The 21,569-nt window shown below is 40.1% G+C and overlaps 1 protein-coding gene across 2 annotated transcripts in view; it reads left to right on the top strand.

The window, feature by feature from the left end:
• LOC133614371 (transmembrane protein 87A) overlaps positions 1-21,569 on the top strand; it is a 49,370-nt gene that overhangs the window by 11,500 nt on the left and 16,301 nt on the right. The window contains exons 3-15 of one of the 2 annotated variants that reach the window (XM_061972271.1): positions 745-833; positions 906-1,055; positions 4,639-4,686; positions 6,541-6,600; positions 6,677-6,739; positions 6,803-6,944; positions 7,021-7,082; positions 11,935-12,118; positions 12,190-12,289; positions 12,355-12,448; positions 20,657-20,734; positions 21,114-21,222; positions 21,296-21,354. In XM_061972271.1, coding sequence (XP_061828255.1) covers positions 745-833; positions 906-1,055; positions 4,639-4,686; positions 6,541-6,600; positions 6,677-6,739; positions 6,803-6,944; positions 7,021-7,082; positions 11,935-12,118; positions 12,190-12,289; positions 12,355-12,448; positions 20,657-20,734; positions 21,114-21,222; positions 21,296-21,354 — 1,238 coding nt within the window. The remainder of the gene's footprint in view (positions 1-744; positions 834-905; positions 1,056-4,638; positions 4,687-6,540; positions 6,601-6,676; positions 6,740-6,802; positions 6,945-7,020; positions 7,083-11,934; positions 12,119-12,189; positions 12,290-12,354; positions 12,449-20,656; positions 20,735-21,113; positions 21,223-21,295; positions 21,355-21,569) is intronic. The other variant, XM_061972272.1, reaches the window with a different exon arrangement.

Consider the following 21,569-nt stretch of genomic DNA (forward strand, 5'->3'; position numbering starts at 1 on the left):
CAGGTCCGGTGGCCATGGATGAAGTGCTGGCTGTCCAGAGTCGGGACCCGGGGTGGACCGCTCGCCTGTGCATCGGCTGGGAACATCTCTGCGCTGCTGACCCATCTCCGCTCGGGATGGTGTCCTGCTGGCCCCACTATGGACTGGACTCTTACTATTATGTTGGATCCACTATGGACTGGACTCTCACAATATTATGTCAGACCCACTCGACATCCATTGCTTTCGGTCTCCCCTAGAGGGGGGGGGGGGTTACCCACATATGCGGTCCTCTCCAAGGTTTCTCATAGTCATTCACATCGACGTCCCACTGGGGTGAGTTTTTCCTTGCCCTTATGTGGGCTTTGTACCGAGGATGTCGTTGTGGCTTGTGCAGCCCTTTGAGACACTTGTGATTTAGGGCTATATAAATAAACATTGATTGATTGATGATATTGCACAAATGTTCAGTTTTTCTTGTAAAAATTTGACTTGCGTTGAGTAAAATGACGACTTTTATTATAAAAATGCCAAAATTCTAAGTTTTACTTGTGAAATTGGGACCTTCTTCTTGTGAAATTCCAACTCATTTTTCACAGCAAGCTTTTCTATATTTGCATAGTATGTATATATTATTAATTTTGTAAATGCAAATATTTACATATCTAGAAAGGGTGGTCCTAAAGAGGTAGGCATTTTTCGGAGGTCTCAAGAAGGTAACAAATACAATAATTTGTTTGTGTGTGTGTGTGTCAATGGCTGCAGTGGGCTGTGAATCTTCTTCTGCGGTCCACTTGAACATCTCATGGTACCTCAGGAACTCCCACTGCTACGATGAAGTCTTCAGTCTGGATGTAAATCACCTAAAATGTAGAGACAATGGAATGTGCTTCTTGCCTTTTAATGTGGGTGCGTCTTGTGTTCAGGGTGCACAAGCAGAAAGATACGTCGGGTCAACAGAAGTCAACCCCAAAGGAGGAAGCGGTTTCTACATGTTCCACCAGTACCCTCTCATCAAATGCCAGCCACGCCTCGACCCCAGCGTAACAGAAGCCAACCATTGTGGCTGTGCAAGTGTATGTTGGTAAACCTCACACCCATGACACCTTAAAGTAGCAGTAGACTGGAAAAAGAAGTTGACTTCATATGCTTATGTTATCAGATCAGTCATTCTGGAAGTAAAGGAGATGTGCTGTTTATTATTCTTTATCCTTATGTACAGAGGTGGGTAGAGTAGCCAGAAATTGTACTCAAGTAAGAGTACTGTTACTTTAGAGATTTATTACTCAAGTAAAAGTAAGGAGTAGTCACCCAAATATTTACTTGAGTAAAAGTAAAAAGTATGTTGTGAAAAAACTACTCAAGTACTGAGTAACTGATGAGTAACATATACACACACACACACACACACACACACACACACACACACACACACACACATATATATACATATATATATATATATATATACACACACACATATATATATATATATATACATACATTGATATATACAGTATATAATTTATATTTATTTATTTTGCCGTTTTTGTTTACATGTTAAAGGTGTTTTAATGAATATACATGCATGTTTAACACATATAGATTCCTTTCTTTCATGAAGACAAGAATATAAGTTGGTGTATTACCTGATTCTGATGACTTGCATTGATTGGAATCAGACAGTAGTGCTGATAACGTCCACGTTTTCAAATGGAGGAGAAAAAAAGTTCCTCCTTTCTGTCTAATACCACATGAAAGTGGTTGGTTTTTGGCTTCTTATTTGTCCAGCTTCCATATTCGTTTTTATACACTTTACAAGAAATACATTGGCGGCAAACTCCGTCGCTTGCTAGCTTGCTAGCTTGTTTGCGCTGGCTTTCGGAGACTCTTATTTTGAAAGCGCAGGCGCGATGGAGCGGCACTTTTATTGTGAAGACAGGAACTGTGCAGTCAGTCTTTAGGCTTTTGACGGGATGTACGGTTGAAATAAAAAAGGGTCTTTATTCCTTCACGCTTTTGATTGATTGATTGATTGATTGATTGAAACTTTTATTAGTAGATTGCACAGTACAGTACATATTCCGTACGATTGACCACTAAATGGTAACACCCCAATACGTTTTCCACTTGTTTAAGTCAGGTCATGTGACCCCTGGCTCTGTTTGATTGGTCCAACGTCACCAGTGACTGCATCTGATTGGTGGAACGTAGTGAACGTCACCAGTGACTGTATTTGTTGAAACGCAGGCACTATGAAGGTCTGTCTGACAGACCAAAACAAACAAAGCGTGCATTAACAGATCAATAAAAATTAGTAGCGAGTAGCGAGCTGAATGTAGATAAAGTAGCGGAGTAAAAGTAGAGTTTCTTCTCTATAAATATACTCAAGTAAAAGTAAAAGTATGTTGCATTAAAACTACTCTTAGAAGTACAATTTATCCCAAAAGTTACTCAAGTAGATGTAACGGAGTAAATATAGCGCGTTACTACCCACCTCTGCTTATGTATGACAAGAACATGTATGTTTCGCTTTTTTTGCGCGCTCTAAATCGTAAATAAATAGCTTTGAGTCAACAGATCGAGGGTCTTCTGTTGTGCTCATTATACTCTCTCTACCAAACATATAGAAACCGCCAACAATACTCCATTTACATTTCATGACCTGAAAATTAACCAAATATGAGAGATGTTGTTATTATAAGCGCTAACGCAGACGGCCTATTTTAGCGGCACATTGATGGCAGTGAGCTAATTCTAGCATACACTGGGCTGGCGGCTGCTTCTGCTTAGTCTCAAACTTGCTAAAAGTAACTTCTGGATTATAATTCATGCATCTCTCACCTGCGAGTAGACAAATGTGACCATGGACCGACAGGCTGGTCCACTGGCGAAATAGACCCCAAAAAACGCTTCCCGCAAGAACTTTTTTTTAACCATTTGGGAGGATTGCGATTGAATCTTCATCCAAACGGGATTATGTGAGCGTCACGTCGGTCGGCATCCTAGTAAGAGTGGAAATATTACAGTTAGTGTTTGTTTTATTTTGGTTTGTTATGGTTAGTTTGTATGTTTAGCACTTAGCAATGCTGCAGATGCTGTAGTGTCACAATTGAAACTGCATCCATCACTCGGCTTCTAAAACGTATTGCTCATCCTCTTTGTGTTCGGGCTCAAAAATGTTTTTTTTCTAAAAGTAATTGTTGGCTCTCCCAAAGTCTGCTTGATTAGCATTGTTGTTGATGCGGAGGGGTTCTGTGGTTCCTAGCGCCACGTCACACGATCACGTGACTGGTTTCCTCATTAACTCACAAAATGGCTTGAGAATCTCGAGATTGATACTATTTTGATATTATATGGCCTATCCGAGCATGTATTAAAGTTTAAAGTTATTTAGCCTACCGGTACTTAGTTGTCAGAATCATGTTGAAAAGGGTTTTAGTACTCTTGATAGCAACTAGCCAGCTGATTTAGGGGAGTTTGAATAATACACAATGGTTGGTAACAAGAAACTGACCTGTTTATTCAATGATAAACACAAAATAGACAAAATTATACATGACAAACAGAAATGGCATCATTGAACTAGGGCTGGGCGATATGGCCTTTTTTTAATATTGCGATATTTTAAGGCCATATTGCGATACACAATATATATGTGGATATTTTGCCTTAGCCTTGAATGAACACTTGATGCATATAATCACAGCAGTATGATGATTCTATGTGTTTTGATTGATTGATTGAGACTTTTATTAGTAGGTTGCACAGTGAAGTACATATTCCGTACAATTGACCACTAAATGGTAACACCCGAATAAGTTTTACACTTGTTTAAGTCGGGGTCCACTTAAATTGATTCATGATACAGATATATACTATCAGATATATACTATCATCATAATACAGTCATCACACAAGATAATCACATTGAATTATTTACATTATTTATAATCCAGGGTGTGGAGGGGGGCGCCTGATGTAAGTGTCAAAAAGACAGCCAAAAGAGTTTGATATGAGAATAAATCTAAAGTTAAAATATAGGGTAGAAATGCACCCATTTGCAGGAAATGTAGTCTTGATTTTCAAAATGTTCTTTCAAGGCTTGCATGTCTACATTAAAACATTCTTCTTCATACTGCATTAATATATGCTACTTTTAAACTTTCATGCAGAGTAGGAAATCACAACTAAAAAAATCACTAATTGGTTGGCTTTCACTGCTTGTCCTGTGTTGATGCGATTCAATCATGAGGCACAACCTTTGCAAAAATGCCTTTTTTGTTTGCAATAAGGTGGTGTAACACAGCACCAGTTCCTAAAACGCTCGACCCCTCTCTAGTTACCATTGTTTATTAGCAACAAAGTAAGCTAACGAGCTAAATCTTGACCAGTTAAGTGTCATGGTTTCTCACCAGTAAACACAGCCCTTAGAATTCAATGGTTGATGCAGAACTTTGAAATGATGGTGCCTCAAGGGACAGCGTCGTGACGACAGCACACACAAGCATGAACTAGCTGGAGCTGCAACACGGGGGAAAAAAACGCAGGTTGCGGACTCTTGACTCTCATCACGGGGGATTACACCAACATAGTCATACAAATATTCAGTAGACAATGTGGTTAGTAGTTAATATGTTGTGATTTTTCTCTTCACAGTTGGGCCTGGATGTGTTTGAGACAAAAAGACGACTGACTGAAATGCAAGTAAGACTCGCACAACACGTCCACCTTAGTGCAACAAGTCACACACAATATGTAGGTCCGCAACCTCTAAAGTGGAACACAATTCGTTCCACCTCTCGTTTGGAAATAATTGCTTCAGCCATATGGTGCAACTTCGATTTACGAACTTAATTGGTTCTTGAACAGGTTGCGTAAATCAAAAAGTTTGTATTGTGAAGCAAATTTCTCCATAAGAAACAATGTCATTTTGAATAATGGGTTCCCGCCTTAACAGAAGTCCATAATTTAGTGAAAGTTTCTACACTTAAATCCCAATATGAAGTGCTATACAGTACTGTATAGCAAACAAACATAAGGAGGTGATGAATTAACAAGCCAAAACAACAGGCTGAAGTGCACACACACACACACACACACACACACACACACACACACACACACACACACACACACACACACACACACACACACACACACACACACACACACACACACACAGAAGTCCCTTAGGTGCCCTCACAAACGATCAGAAATCACAAAAATCCTTAATTTTGATAACTACACTAATAAACATGAACAAAATTGCTGAGACCCTTCCCAGGTCCCCGGTACAAAACTTGAGGGGATCCCCAAAGGTTTAAAAAAAAAAAAAAATATATATATATATATATATATATATATATATATATATACGTGTGTGTGTGTGTGTGTATATTAGGGTTGTGAATCTTTGGGTGTCCCACGATTCGATTCAATATTGGTTCTTGGAGTCACAATTCGATTCAAAATCTTTTTTTTTTTTTTTTTTTTTCAATTCAACACGATTGTCGATTCAAAAACGATATTTTCCCGATTCAAAAGGATTGTCTATTCATTCAATACATAGGATTTCAGCAGGATCTACCCCAGTCTGCTGACATGCAAGCAGAGTAGTAGATTTTTGTAAAAAGCTTTTATAATTGCAAAGGACAATGTTTTATCAACTGATTGCAATAATGTACATTTGTTTGAACTATTAAATGAACTAAAAATCAAAAATATGACTTATTTTATCTTTGTGAAAATATTGGACATTTTTGAGCTTTTGAGATGCGATGCAAGTGTAAGCCACTGTGACACTATTGTTCTTTTTTATTATTATAAATGTCTAATGATAATGTCAATGAGGGATTTTTAATCACTGCTATGTTGAAATTGTAACTAATATTGATATTGTTGTTGATAATATTCATTTTTGTTTCACTACATTTGGTTTGTTTTGTGTCTCCTCTCAATTGCTCTGTTTATTGCACTTCTGAGTGTTGCTGGGTCGGGTTTGGTTTTGGAATTGGATTGCATTGTTATGGTATTGCTGTGTATTGTTTTGTTGGATTGATTAATTAAAAAAAATAAAAAAATAATAATCGATTTTTTCAAAATGAGAATAGATTCTGAATCGCACAACGTGAGAATCGCGATTCGAATACGAATCGATTTTTTTCCCACACCCCTAGTATATACCGGTGTGTGTATATATATATATATATATATATATATATATATATATATATATATATATATATATATATATATATATACACACACACACATATTAGTATTGGGTTTGAAAATGAAAAATATCAAATTGGCCTCTGCATGCTTGTATTTTTCAGTATGCGGCCTTCAATGCAAAACATTTGGACACCCATGCTGTAAATAATGATATGCATTCCTTTTCTATACCATGTGGCCTTTTTAGGGTCACAGGTGAGCTGGAGCCTAATGAAAGTAAATAATGACAGAATTATCGATTTAAAATGATACATCTCACCGTATCGTGTACAGCTCCACAAAGTCATGAGTGTCGCCACTCAGCCGTTATGTGATCTTTTTCAGCCAGTCACAATGGCGACCGCGGGCAGGAAGCAGAGAGAGGCAGAGCCGCCAAAACCAAAGGTGAGCATGTCCAACGAGGCGTGATCTTGTCATTCCGTGCTGAGGTGTCTGAAAAGGTCATGTGCTCCTCCCGCAGTCTGCAGCAGCTGACAAGGAGACAAAGCCCCCTGCAGGAGACGCTGCTGTTCCTCCTAAACAGGTCAGCGCCTCATCCTCATTCAATCTTATCATCTCACCTCACCCTCATGCCTTGTGCGCGCAGGCCGCGGCGCACCCTCACTTTGATGCGGTGGCTGAGAGTTGGGAGGACGGACCGTACATGTTTGTCGTCAACATCAGGGAGATCAAAGAGAACAACCGAGCGCCTGACCCGGCCCACCCCACACCCCCCTGGGGTCTCCAGCGTCAGTACACGTCCACGACCCTCCTTCGGGGTTTCAAGAAATTTAATTTTTTTAAATTTATTTCTTTTTTTTACAGTTCATGTGAGCATGAGAGGCCCTCTTGACTTCATCTCTGCCTCTGAATGGCCGCTCATGCTGGTAAGAACACTTGATTTATGGTGGCACCTCAACTTATGAGCTCAATTGCTTCTGTGGCCCAGCGCTTAACTCAGAACACTTGTGTCTCTGCGGTCCCTTCCAAGGTTTCTCGTTGTTCCCATTGTGTTTAGTTTTTGCTTGCAATTTAAGGCATAACGATTAGCTTAGAGACAGCTCTTATGTATGGCGTCACATTAGTGCCAAAAATCCGAGCGCATAAAAACTGTTATCGCGCGCTGATTCTCCACTTCGTGCGCGCGTGTGGTGCCTTTTTGCGCGCGCGCAGTGCCTTTCTGTGCGCGCGCGGTGCCTTTTTGCGCGCGCGCAAGCCTTTCTGCGCGCTCTCTGTGTACTCCTGGCAGACACTTGTTATTTAGGGCTATATAAATAAACATTGATTGATTGATTGATCTCTCCTCGCGCTGTCATGTTTCTTTTTGGCACTTTGGGGGCGGGTATGCTTAGACGGCCCCTTCTTTCTGATTGGTCAGGCGAAAAATGCTGAAAAATGCTCAGAGCCTATCAGAAGTATAGCAGGGCGGGTCATCGTCAATATGTATCAAGATTTACGGAGGAAGAAGTGGATAAAAAAATGTCGCGCGCTGATGAAGGTTATTTCATACCACATAAACACAATACAGGGTAATACAAAATGTGACCCAAATAAATAATAAGACAACAAACACCATAATCACATCTTTCAGCCAGAACTGGTCCACCAGCAATAACATCCAACCATAACATTATTTTATATTTTCACTTCTTCTTGAACATTTGTTTTCTAATTTATGGAATTTCTTTTGATTCAGGAATAAAATTAATGAAATAATCTTTGAATTTTGTTTATAAAATGTTAAAAATAGCTTTTAATAATGTATTCTGAAACAGTTTAAAATAATCAGAGAACTGACTAACACTGACCTTACACAACTATGTTGCACAATTAAGTCTTTTTTGTTTAAAGCGAAAGAGGTAATTTCAACAGGTACAGCATCCTATGTCATATCTACATGTACCGGTAATAAGATTTGTAACAAGGCAAACCGTTTGTAAATTGGTCGAAAATCGAGCAAGTTATGGTAATTTAATTAGTACATGTACCATTGACATCAATGTAATGATTGAGGCTAGATGTCCGAGGTAAAACGTTGCTACGCTGGAGAATGATTGGTCATATGAAAAATGCTCACAGCCAATCAGAAAGAAGGGGCCGTCTAAGCATACCCGCCCCCAAAGTGCCAAAAAGAAACATGACAGCGCGAGGAGAGATGCCAGGAGTACACAGCGCGCGCGCAGAAAGGCACCGCGCGCGCGCAGAAAGGCACCGCGCGCGCGCAAAAAGGCACCGCGCGCGCACAGAAAGGCACCGCGCGCGCGCGCAAAAGGGTGTCGCGCGCGCGCACGAAGTGGAGAATCAGCGCGCGATAACAGTTTTTATGCGCTCGGATTTTTGGCACTAATGTGACGCCATACTTATGCCAAAACACTCTTAAGTTGAGGTACGACTGTATTGTCGTTTACAAGAAGAAAAAGTCTAACAAAAGCTACGAAGTGATTGACCGTGTAAAGCAGAGATGCCCAAACCTTTATTGCTGAGGGCCACACACTGAAAAATCAAAGCATGTAGTGTCCATTTTGAGATTTTCCATTTTCAAAACCAATACAATATATACATTTTAAAAAAAAATGTTTACGAGTCCATGGTTCTCGCCCGGTAAAGGGTGGAGTGCCATCTCCGGGTTGGGGAGGAGATCTTGCCCCAAGTGGAGGAGTTCAAGTACCTCGGAGTCTTGTTCACGAGTGAGGGAAGAGTGGATCGTGAGATCGACAGGCGGATCGGTGCGGCATCTTCAGTAATGCGGACGCTGTATCGATCTGTTGTGGTGAAGAAGGAGCTGAGCCAGAAGGCAAAGCTCTCGATTTACCGGTCGATCTACGTTCCCATCCTCGCCTATGGTCATGAGCTTTGGGTCATGACCGAAAGGACAAGATCACGGGTACAAGCGGCCGAAATGAGTTTCCTCCGCCGGGTGGCGGGGCTCTCCCTTAGAGATAGGGTGAGAAGCTCTGTCATCCGGGGGGAGCTCAAAGTAAAGCCACTGCTCCTCCACATCGAGAGGAGCCAGTTGAGGTGGTTCGGGCATCTGGTCGGGATGCCACCCGAACGCCTCCCTCGGGAGGTGTTTCGGGCATGTCCGACCGGTAGGAGGCCACGGGGAAGACCCAGGACACGTTGAGAAGACTATGTCTCCCGGCTGGCCTGGGAACGCCTCGGGGTCCCACAGGAAGAGCTGGACGAAGTGGCTGGGGAGAGGGAAGTCTGGGCTTCCCTGCTTAGGCTGCTGCCCCCGCGACCCGACCTCGGATAAGCGGAGAAGATGGATGGATGGATGGATGGGCTCCTGTCAAGTTTGGTCCCCGGTGACCCGCAAGAGTCTCAGACATAAAAATGTTAAAAGTAACTCATAATATTTATATTATTTCAACGCTTAAATCACTTCAGTTCTAAATGTCTGTATAAAGTTTTATTTTTTAATTTTTTTTTGGTTTATGCCCTTTTTGTTAAAGAAAACCATGTTTGTTTATGGCATAAACACAAAATATGAAATATTTAAGTGGAATATTTTATGTGAAGTAATTGGAGCCTTAAATAGGTCAATAATTCATTTGTAACAATGATTTTGATTCATTATTAATTTTTGCGCAATGGAAGTTTTTTTTATTTATTTTAAATCGCAATGTTCAAGGATCCAAAAGGGCCCCTGTTTTTATTTTATTTTTTTACTTTCAACCCATAAACTTTCAGATCCACTTTGGATCTGTGTGTTGATTATACGGTTTTATCATTTTTGTTTTTGTTTGTTTGTTTTATTTATACCCTTTTTTGTCATTGAAAACTTTTAAATATTGTTTGGCAATCACAGAAAATCCACAACATTTCCCCCCAAAAAATATTTTGAAGTGGAAGATTTGATGTGAAATAGTTAGAGCAGTGGTTCTTAACCTTGTTGGAGGTACCGAACCCCACCAGTTTCATATGCGCTTTCACCGAAACCTTCTTTAGTGAAAAATAAAATGTTTTTGTTTTTTTTCAAATTCAAGACAAAGTTATTTGTTTTTGGTAGCACTTTAGTATGGGGAACACATACCTGCCAACTACTCCGGTTTTCCCGTAATTAGTACGGTTTTCATCAACCTATTCCGGGTTACGGTTGCAGTGATAAAAAATACGGTTTTTCATTACTTAAAAAAAATATTTAAAAAAAAGTTTTATTCACGAAATCGCGTAACAACAATGACAATCGACACTGCTTCCCGTAACTTCCTATCGAGCCATTCCGAATGCCATGCACGAGGTTATTTATAGCACCGCTGCCAAGCACGAGGCACCAGTTGCCATTGTTTCCAAACGAGCGAACAATCATGGAATCAGCCGGAGAAAAATCGCAAACGAGTCTTAAACCGAAAAGAAAACTGCAGTCATTCCGTGAAGAATATTCAAAAGCCTATCCGGGAATAATTATCCGTTCCAAAAAGGGTGAAAACTACGCGAATTGCACCTTGTGCAGACAAGATTTTTCGATCGGACACGGAGGAATTAGCGATGTAAAAGACCACGTTGGGACAAAAAAACACAAGTCTAATGCCGTTGCTAGCGACACAAGTGGAAAACTTTCAACGTTTTTCGTCGCCCAAACAGATTCTTTTGATGTGATAAATGCCGAAGTTTTATTTACGGAGGCAATAATTGAGCAAACAAAAAGGTAATGACACCAATGTTATCTATTGGAATTGTTTAGTACTGTTATACTGTTAAAAGTGTTTATACTATTTATGCTTTCAAGTCCAAGTTGAAGAAATCTTGTTAAATGTTGACAGCATAACTACCAAAATACAGAAGTATGTCCTTAATATTTTTGCAGTGCTATTTCTGTTGAAAAGTTAAAATGATTACATTAGAGATGTGATGTGCCACTTTTCAAGTGTCTGATGGCTTAAATTAATTTTCATTAATTTTTCATATTTTGAATTCTTTTGAAAGGCTTACAAAAAAACTACATTTGAATTGTAATTCCATGCTATTGACAGGACTATTAATTTTAATGAAGTTAGCTTACCATGTTTACAGTATGATAATTGTGATAGAAATGTGAATTTTAGGCACAGAATATTTTATACAATTGAACAAGGCAGTAGATTATACAAGCTTGGACAGAAAGTTAATAATGACACATTTTTTTTTAAATGGAATTGTTTAGTACTGTTTTACCATTTGTTTACTGTAAAAAGTGTTTATACTGTTTATACTTTCAATTAACAAATTGAAGTCTTGTGAAAGGTTGACAGGATAACTGGCATTAACTGTCAAAATAATTTCAAACTATTGAAGTTAGCTTACAGAATAAACATGTCAATCAACCCATATGATTTTTGCTGTAATATTTTTGTTTTGAAAAGTCACTGTGACTTGATAGAAAGGTGATGGTTTTAGCAACATTTTAACCTGTCTGAATGCTAATAATCATTTTGCGTCGGGGGTCGAAGAAGCCCCCCTGAACTCCCCACCAGGACTTTGTCCTGGACCTACCGGGGCCTGCGGCCCCTGGACCCTGGCTACTAGGTTTTTCTGATTTCAAAAGTTGGCAGGTATGCCCTAGGGTTTGATCGAACCCAGGTTAAGAACCACTGAGTTAGAGCCTTCAATAATAGTAAGATAATTCATAGCAACATTGATTTTGATTCATTATTATTTTTTGAGCAATGGCCGCTATAAAGAAATATTAACTGCAGGCTGCACTTTGGACACCTGTGGTGTAAAGGAAGTTGTTTGTGGACGCTCTTGTTGTTCCAGTTCTACATGATCATGTGCATCGTCTACGTTCTGCTGGCGCTCTTGTGGCTGATCCTGTCTGCGTGCTACTGGAGGGACCTCCTGAGGATCCAGTTCTGGATCGGAGGAGTCATCTTCCTGGGAATGTTGGAGAAAGCCGTCTTCTACGCCGAGTTTCAGAGCATCCGATACGACGGCGTGTCTGGTAGGTGCGTGCACGCCAACATGGCGCGGCTCAGAAGGGCTGACTGGCAGCTGTTGTTCCTCCTCCTGCAGTCCGGGGGGCGGTAGTGTTTGCTGAGGTGCTCTCCGCCGTCAAGAGGACACTGGCCCGCGTGTTGGTGATCATCGCCAGTCTGGGTTACGGCATAGTCAAGTACGTCCGGCGTTAACGCACCTGATAGTCCACTTGAAATGACCATGATTGTGTGTGTGTGTTAGGCCCAGACTGGGTGCGCTGCTTCACCGTGTGGTTGGTGTCGGTCTGCTCTACTTGATGTTCTCTGTTGTCGAGGGCGTCCTACGAGTCAATGCCGTAAGTCAACGCAAAGTACATTTATTTGTCAGTTTTTACAACATAAATATGTATTTATAGGGCTGGATGATTTGTCAAATAATTATAAATAAATAAATATAAATGGGTTGTACTTGTATAGCGCTTTTCTACCTTCAAGGTACTCAAAGCGCTTTGACACTACTTCCACATTTACCCATTCACACACACATTCACACACTGATGGAGGGAGCTGCCATGCAAGGCGCTAACCAGCACCCATCAGGAGCAAGGGTGAAGTGTCTTGCTCAGGACACAACGGACATGACGAGGTTGGTACTAGGTGGGGATTGAACCAGGGACCCTCGGGTCGCGCACGGCCATTCTTCCACTGCGCCACGCCGTCCCTTTTTCAGGATTATTTTGATTGGTACTGTAATCACGATTAATTGCACAATTATTCATTAATTTGAAAACATGAGTATTTCTTGTACCACTAAAACGTAACTTTATATATAGTTTAAAAAAATGGATATGAATTAGTAACGAATAAACAACAAGTAAAATAATAATAATAATTAATAAGATCCATCTACAGTGTTTCCCACAGGGCAGGCATCTATTTGTGGTGGTGTGGGTGGGGGGTGGCGGCGGCAGCGGCGATGACCAAGAAGAACGCGGAGTTGGATTATAATTACAACACTTTATGTACATATTTATATACAGATTTGAACAATTAGTTATTCACTGAAATATATTTATTAATTGTGGTTCTTACAAAAAATATATCTTATAAAATATAAAAGCTAAAATGTCTCTTAAAGCTCTGCCCCTTTAATTAGTGCATACTAAATAATTTAACTTTAGCCTACTACTACAACCATATTATTTACCAGCAACATAAAGTGAAAAAAGAGGCAGAGGTATCCTGCCACAGTCAGTCAACCTCCTCCTCCTCCTCCTGCTGCTGCTGAACAGGTCGCACTGGAGCTAGTCGCTCTATGTTTTGTCGTGGTCCTCTCTATAAGGCACATAAGAATATAAATTAGGACCCTTTTCATGAGAAAAATGCATTTCTGATCTGACCCTGCTTTATTTTTCAGTGTTTGCTGAGTCTCACCTGTTCCCTCCGCCCTAATTTTTCTACTGGGGCGGCATGGCGTAGTGGGTAGAGCAACCGTGCCAGAAACCTGAGGGTTGCAGGTTCGCTCCCCGCCTCTTACCATCCAAAAATCGCTGCCGTTGTGTCCTTGGGCGGGACACTTCACCCTTTGCCCCCGGTGCCACTCACACCGGTGAATTGAATGATGAATGATAGGTGGTGGTCGGAGGGGCCGTTGGCGCAAATTGCAGCCACGCTTCCGTCAGTCTACCCCAGGGCAGCTGTGGCTATGAAAGTAGCTTACCACCACCAGGTGTGAATGATTGATGGGTTCTACATGTAAAGCGACTTTGGGTACTTAGAAAAGCGCTATATAAATCCCAGTTATTATTATTATTATTATTATTATTATTATTATTACTTGCCCGACTTCTCAAATCTACTTGCCCCAATATTTTTACTTGTCCTGCCTAGGGTTTTTCTGGCTGTGTAGTGCTCATGGCTTGTATCTTACTAAAATCCTTCCCGTTGACTATTTACAACACTACACAGTATTTATTATTATTATTATTATTATCAATAATTACATTTAAATGGCATTGCATACATGTAAAATTAAATGCTATTTCACATTATTTGACCAGTAGCAGTTACAATCATCTGAACAGGTCAGCCACCTGTTTAAAGCCCGATCACAGTTGAAATCTTGAAATGAAGGGCCTTTAATGGCCAAAACATTAACCTGGACAACATTTTAACAGCTGGTTGGCTCAGATTTTATTCTTTTCATTGCATTCACATGCTGCAGTGGACAGTGGACATTTTAGCTTGAGTAATAATGTAGTATCTGAAGCACCGTCTCCACGTGTGTTTATTGACAACAGGGTTATAACCTGGACACGTTAGCTCGTCGGTATGAAAACAGGTGACTGTTATTACGTGCGTCTGCCCCGGACCCCGAGTCAAACAGCGGCGGTGTTAATGAAGCAGCGTCAGGCTGCTCACCGTCAGTGAAACGCTCGGTGAAATCGCGGATTAACGTTAAATATATGATGAGCCGCGAGCGATGCAGCTATAACCTATCTACCTATTACCTATATTACCCTCGTATTTTGATCCCGTCCGTCCGTCCGTCCGTCTTCGTCTTGTCTTCTTCTTCTTCTGGCCCACCAGGTGAATTAAATGCTATTGGCGGAGTTACAATGCATAGTAGGCTACCGCCACCTACTGCACCTCAGTTGTAACTACAAGGTACATTCACAGACAGAGTCCGATTGCTTTTATGAGCGGTCGAGCGAGTCAAAAGCCGAAAAATCCATTTGTGGCGGACGTAATTCTTTGCGGGCCGCCACAAATAAATGAATGTGTGGGAAACACTGCAATCTATCCATCTACTACTGCTTATATTTAGCAATATGAAAAGCAAAACTTTTTTTTTTTCGTTTTGTTTTTACCGTATATTGCGGACTTAAAATCCTTTTTTTTCTCCTCAAAACTCGACAGTGTTTTACTACGACTTCGAAAAGCTCGCCATGAAAGCGCTAAAACATACCACTGTAGTGAATTTACATTATTCACCCAAGGAACTTTAGTTATTAGAGAGTTCCTGTCAGACGGTTTTTCACGGGACACATTCCCTGTGTAGTTGTTTCCGGATGAGGAGATGCTGCTCCGTTATTGATTGAAGTAAAGTCTGAATGTCATTAAAACAGTTAGATCCGTCTTTTGACACTTCTTCCACTCCCGTCCTTGCACGCTACACCGCTACAACAAAGATGACGGGGAGAAGACGCTGTCGAAGGTGAGCCACATATATAAGACCGCCCACAAAACCGCGCATCCGGAAGCGACTGTCAAAAAGCGGCTTGAAGATGATCTGTAAAACACAATCTATGCAACATTTTGACCAAAGAACCACCATTACATGTTATGTAGAGTACAAGGAAGTGTTTTACATTTAGGAAAAAATAATAATAATATGACTCCTTTAGTTAATCCGGTGTGCTTAATATATGAAAAAAGATTTTTAAAAAAGACCATTCATTGGCAGTGGTCTGGAAAATACGGTAATTTTGTTTTTTTTATCTTTTAGACTTATTTTACCACAGTAGAGTGTGTGCTTTTTTTTGTCTAATAACATTTAATTATATGCAAAAATCCTCACATTTATTGGTGCAATACATGTTTGTACAATTTTGACGAGTATTTTAGGTCAAAGCATATTACATCTGTAAAGGTATCAATAAGGTACTTTTTGAAACCTTCATTTTTTTAACGCAGTCATACCGGATGTGGCGTACCACGCTATTATTGTGAAGGGAGGAAGTGTGCTTTGCTATTGTCAGCTTGGCGAGTAAAGAGGCGACTTGAGGCTCTAAGAAAAGAGAGAAAGCGCCTCTCAAGTTGCGACTACTGTTTGTACATTGATGTTACATCCATGATGTCATTCACAACAACATAAGCAGATGAGATGTGTTGTGGGTGTATGGATTGTTCCTGCAAGCTTTACCTTTTTAGTATAGCCGCTGTTTCAAGTGACCATGTCAACATTGCATACCTGCCAACTACTCCGGTTTTCCCGTAATTAGTACGGTTTTCATCAACCTATTCTGGGTTACGGTTGCAGTGATAAAAAATACGGTTTTTCATTAATTAAAAATTTTTTTCACATGGGACAGTTATTTCGGAAAATGTTTCCCGACTCGAAAATCGCCCAAAAATATGGATGTGGTCGAACCAAAACATCAAACATTATTCAGTGTCTTGGAACAGAATCCTCAAAAAGTATCGCCGATGTCATGAAGACGGAACCATTTAGCACGTCGACTGACGGCAGCACCGATTATGACGATGTAAAACTGTACCCCATTTGTGTTCGATATTTCGATGACGACATTGGAAAAGTATTGTCAGTACTTCTGTCTTTGAGGGAATGCAATACGGCTTCCACAGGCGAAAACATTTACAAAATACTCGCGGAAGAAATAGACTCAAACGAAATTCCTTGGCAGAATTTGGTTTGCTTTGCTGCCGATAATGCTGCAGTGATGATGGGATCTAAAAAGGGTGTTGCAGCTTTCATTACGGAAATGTCTCCTTCGGTTTACATCGCCGGTAAGTACAGTTCGTAGCATAAAAAAACTCACAAAACATACAATTTTAAGTAAATCTTTTATTACATAAACAATAAATCAAATCAAAAATAATTTCTGTGTACAGTATATCTTTTTATTTGTGATAACGATAACATGTTCAAAACAAGTAACATATAACTATATAACTATTACTCTTTATTAATTTGAAAAATGTCGTCATGAAGTTTTATATTTATATTTATTTATATTTCTTTCATAAACCAAAATTTCGACCTGAAGTTTCTTGTTACAATAATGTCTGCAATATCAATAATGACATGTCTTATTTATATTGTGTAATTTGAACCAAATACTCTCAAAAATCTTATTCTTTCAAGTTGTTGAAAGTTTCAACATATAAAGTTAATGTCAAAAGATTTTGAATACATTTACAATCATAACTTTGTTTACCAAAACACATTTGCATGGTGAACTGCATATTTTCACTGAATTTCTTTTAAAGATGTCAAGGTATGATATTGTGGTTATCAAAGAAATAATCACATAATATTGAAAAAGCATAAGGCATTGATTGAATGGTATAAATATTTAATTTATCATGAGAGGAAAACAAATTTAACTATTAAAGTTAGCTTACAGAATAAACATGTCAATCAACCCATATGATTTTTGCTGTAATATTTTTGTTTTGAAAAGTCACTGTGACTGATAGAAAAGTGATGGTTTTAGCAACATTTTAACCTGTCTGAATGCTAATAATCATTTTGCGTCGGGGGGCGAAGAACCCCCCCACCAGGACTTTGTCCTGGACCTACCGGGGCCTGTGGCCCCTGGACCCTGGCTACTAGGTTTTTCTGATTTCAAAAGTTGGCAGGTATGACATTGTTTAGTTTCGGACGTGTTTCGGGGCTGAATGAGCACTACCAGACACGTTATTTTCCCAAACAAATGTTCCCAATGTTCACAATGACAGCTTTTCAGTCAATTTCCGTGATATTCTGCTTTTAACAGTGGATTCCGTTTAATTGGCCAATTATGTGACTACGTCCACGGTTATGTGAACACGCAAATCATTATGGCGTCACATTAGTGCCAAAAATCCGAGCGCATAAAAACTGTTATCGCGCGCTGATTCTCCACTTCGTGCGCGCGCGAGACACCCTTTTGCGCGCGCGTGGTGCCTTTTTTGCGCGCGCGCGGTGCCTTTCTGCGCGCGCGCCGTCTCGGTCTGTGCGCGCTCTGTGTACTCCTGGCATCTCTCCTCCCGCTGTCATGTTTCTTTTTGGCACTTTGGGGGCGGGTATGCTTAGACGGCCCCTTCTTTGTGATTGGTCAGGCGGAAAATGCTGAAAAATGCTCAGAGCCAATCAGAAGTATAGCAGGGCGGGTCATCGTCAATATGTATCAAGATTTACGGAGGAAGAAGTGGATAAAAAAATGTCGCGCGCTGATGAAGGTTATTTCATACCACATAAACACAATGCAGGGTAATACAAAATGTGACCCAAATAAATAATAAGACAACAAACACCATAATCACATCTTTCAGCCAGAACTGGTCCACCAGCAATAACATCCAACCATAACATTATTTTATATTTTCACTTCTTCTTGAACATTTGTTTTCTAATTTATGGAATTTCTTTTGATTCAGCCATAAAATTAATGAAATCTTTGAATTTTGTTTTTAAAATGTTAAAAATAGCCTTTTAATAATGTATTCTGAAACAGTTTAAAATAATCAGAGAACTGGCTAACACTGACCCTACACAACTATGTTGTACAGTTAAGTAATTTTTTTTTAAAGCGAAAGAGGTAATTTCAACAGGTACAGCATCCTATGTCATATCTACATGTAATAAGATTTGTAACAAGGCAAACCGTTTGTAAATTGGTCAAAAATCGAGCAAGTTATGGTAATTTAATTAGTACATGTACCATTGACATCAATGTAATGATTGAGGCTAGATGTCCGAGGTAAGATGGCTACAACGTTGCTACGCTGGAGAATGATTGGTCATATGAAAAATGCTCAGAGCCAATCAGAAAGGAGGGGCCGTCTAAGCATACCCGCCCCCAAAGTGCCAAAAAGAAACATGACAGCGTTAGGAGAGATGCCAGGAGTACACAGAGCGCGCACAGACCGAGACGGCGCGCGCGCAGAAAGGCACCGCGCGCGCGCAAAAAGGCACCACGCGCGCGCAAAAGGGTGTCTCGCGCGCGCACGAAGTGGAGAATCAGCGCGCGATAACAGTTTTTATGCGCTCGGATTTTTGGCACTAATGTGACGCCATAAATCATATTCTTTACTTTTTTAATTAAGTTTAGTGATTATTGATTTTGCATACTAGCACTGTGTCAAATAAAAAGTAGCAACCATGGTGACATCCCAAACTTCTAGTACACATGCTCTTTTTTTCCCACTCATTCGCTCCTCATCTGTTTCACCGTTACAAGCTCTGGAATTTGCACGCATGTCGCGCGGCCCATTAAGTGTTTTCCAATTATCGTGAGAAGCCATAATCGAAATCACAATTCGATTAATTGTCCAGCCCTAATTAACACCGTCATCCGTTATGTCATTTTAAATGGACTCCACATATGTCCAGAGGTGGGTAGAGTAGCCAGAAATTGTACTCAAGTAAGAGTACTGTTACTTTAGAGATGTATTACTCAAGTAAAAGTAAGGAGTAGTCACCCAAATGTTTACTTGAGTAAAAGTAAAAAGTATGTTGTGAAAAAACTACTCAAGTACTGAGTAACTGATGAGTAACATACACACACATATCATATATATATATATATATATATATATATATATATATATATATATATATACACACATTTATATATATATATACACACATTTATATATATATATATATATATATATATATATATATATATATATATATATATATATATATATATATATACACACACACACACACACACACACACATATATATATATATACAGTATATAATTTATATGTATTTATTTTGCCGTTTTTGTTTACATGTTAAAGGTGTTTTAATGAATATACATGCATGTTTAACATATAGATTCCTTTCTTTCATGAAGACAAGAATATAAGTTGGTGTATTACCTGATTCTGATGACTTGTGTTGATTGTAATCAGACAGTAGTGATGATAGCGTCCACGTTTTCAAATGGAGGAGAAAAAAAGTTCCTCCTTTCTGTCTAATACCACATGAAAGTGGTTGGTTTTTGGCATCTTCTTTGTCCAGCTTCCATATTCGTTTTTATACACTTTACAAGAAATACATTGGCGGCAAACTCCGTAGCTTGCTAGCTTGTTTGCGCTGGCTTTTGTAGACTCTTGTTTTGAAAGCGCAGGCGCGATGGAGCGGCACTTTTATTGTGAAGACAGGAACTGTGCAGTCAGTCTTTAGGCTTTTGACGGGATGTACGGTTGAAATAAAAAAGGGTCTTTTTTCCTTCACACTTTTGATTGATTGATTGAAACTTTTATTAGTAGATTGCTCAGTACAGTATATATTCCGTACAATTGACCACTAAATGGTAACACCCCAATAAGTTTTTCAACTTGTTTAAGTCAGGTCATGTGACCGCCTGGCTCTGTTTGATTGGTCCAACGTCACCAGTGACTGCATCTGATTGGTGGAACGGAGTGAACGTCACCAGTGACTGTATTTGTTGAAACGCAGGCACTATGACAGACCAAAACAAACAAAGCGTGCATTAACAGATCGATAAAAATTAGTAGCGAGTAGCGAGCTGAATGTAGATAAAAGTAGCGGAGTAAAAGTAGCGTTTCTTCTCTATAAACATACTCAAGTAAAAGTAAAAGTATGTTGCATTAAAACTACTCTTAGAAGTAAAATTTATCCCAAAAGTTACTCAAGTAGATGTAACGGAGTAAATGTAGCGCGTTACTACCCACCTCTGCATATGACAATCGTCCTGTACGTTATTTCGTGACACCCGGCGACCTGAGACGTAGCTGAGGAGGCGGGGCTTATCCGTTTGGTTGTGATGTCATGAGGGAAAGCTGTGTGTCTCCCCCAGGATCGAGGCAACAACACCAGCAGTATACTTTTGTGCGACATCGTGCTCGCCCTCACCGACTCCTGCGTTTTCTGGTGGATATCCTTTCACATGTTACCAGCAGGGGGCGCCACAGTGTTTTTAAATGGCTTCCCTTGTCTTCCTCTGTTTGATTCGTCTTCCTTTTTTTCCCTCTTCCAAACTTGTCCTCCACTTTTCTGTCAATGTCTTGACTCGTCTTCCTTCTTGTAGACTGAAGGTGACGTCCTTCTTCTGGCCGCTGTGCCCCTGGCTCTGCTCGACTCTTTCTTCTGCTGGTGGATATCCCCTCCTTCTGTGTCTTTGATGCCACTTGAGCTCATGTGACCTTTTTTAGGAAGTGTGTCAAAGCAGCAGGTGGTGTTTCACTGACTCCACACTAACACAACATGCAGGTGGACTTGTTGACTTCCTTGACTCTGTGTGTGTGTGCGCTCACATCTTTGTGAGTCTGGCTCAGACCATGAAGCTGCTCCGGCTCAGGAGGAACGTGGTCAAGCTCTCGCTCTACAGACACTTCACCAACACACTCATCTTCGCTGTCATCGGTACGTCCTGTCTCATTCTATGCAATGTTTTTGACAGAGCTACTTACTTTAAAGCTCAAATGTGTTTTTCCAGCGTCCGTTATCTTCATCGCTTGGACCACCAAAACCTTCAAGATGTCCAAATGTCAGTCTGTAAGTCTCTTTCATATTAAAGGCACAAAGAGTATACCGTATTTTCCGCACCATAAGCCGCCCTGGGTTATAAGCCGCGCCTTCAATGAACGGCATATTTCAAAACTTTGTCCACCTATAAGCCGCCCCGTGTTATAAGCCGCATCTAACTACGCTAAAGGAATGTCAAAAAAACAGTCAGATAGGTCAGTCAAACTTTAATAATATATTAAAAA

The sequence above is a fragment of the Nerophis lumbriciformis genome, linkage group LG17 (genome assembly GCF_033978685.3).
Source record: "Nerophis lumbriciformis linkage group LG17, RoL_Nlum_v2.1, whole genome shotgun sequence".
Taxonomy (NCBI): domain Eukaryota; kingdom Metazoa; phylum Chordata; class Actinopteri; order Syngnathiformes; family Syngnathidae; genus Nerophis; species Nerophis lumbriciformis.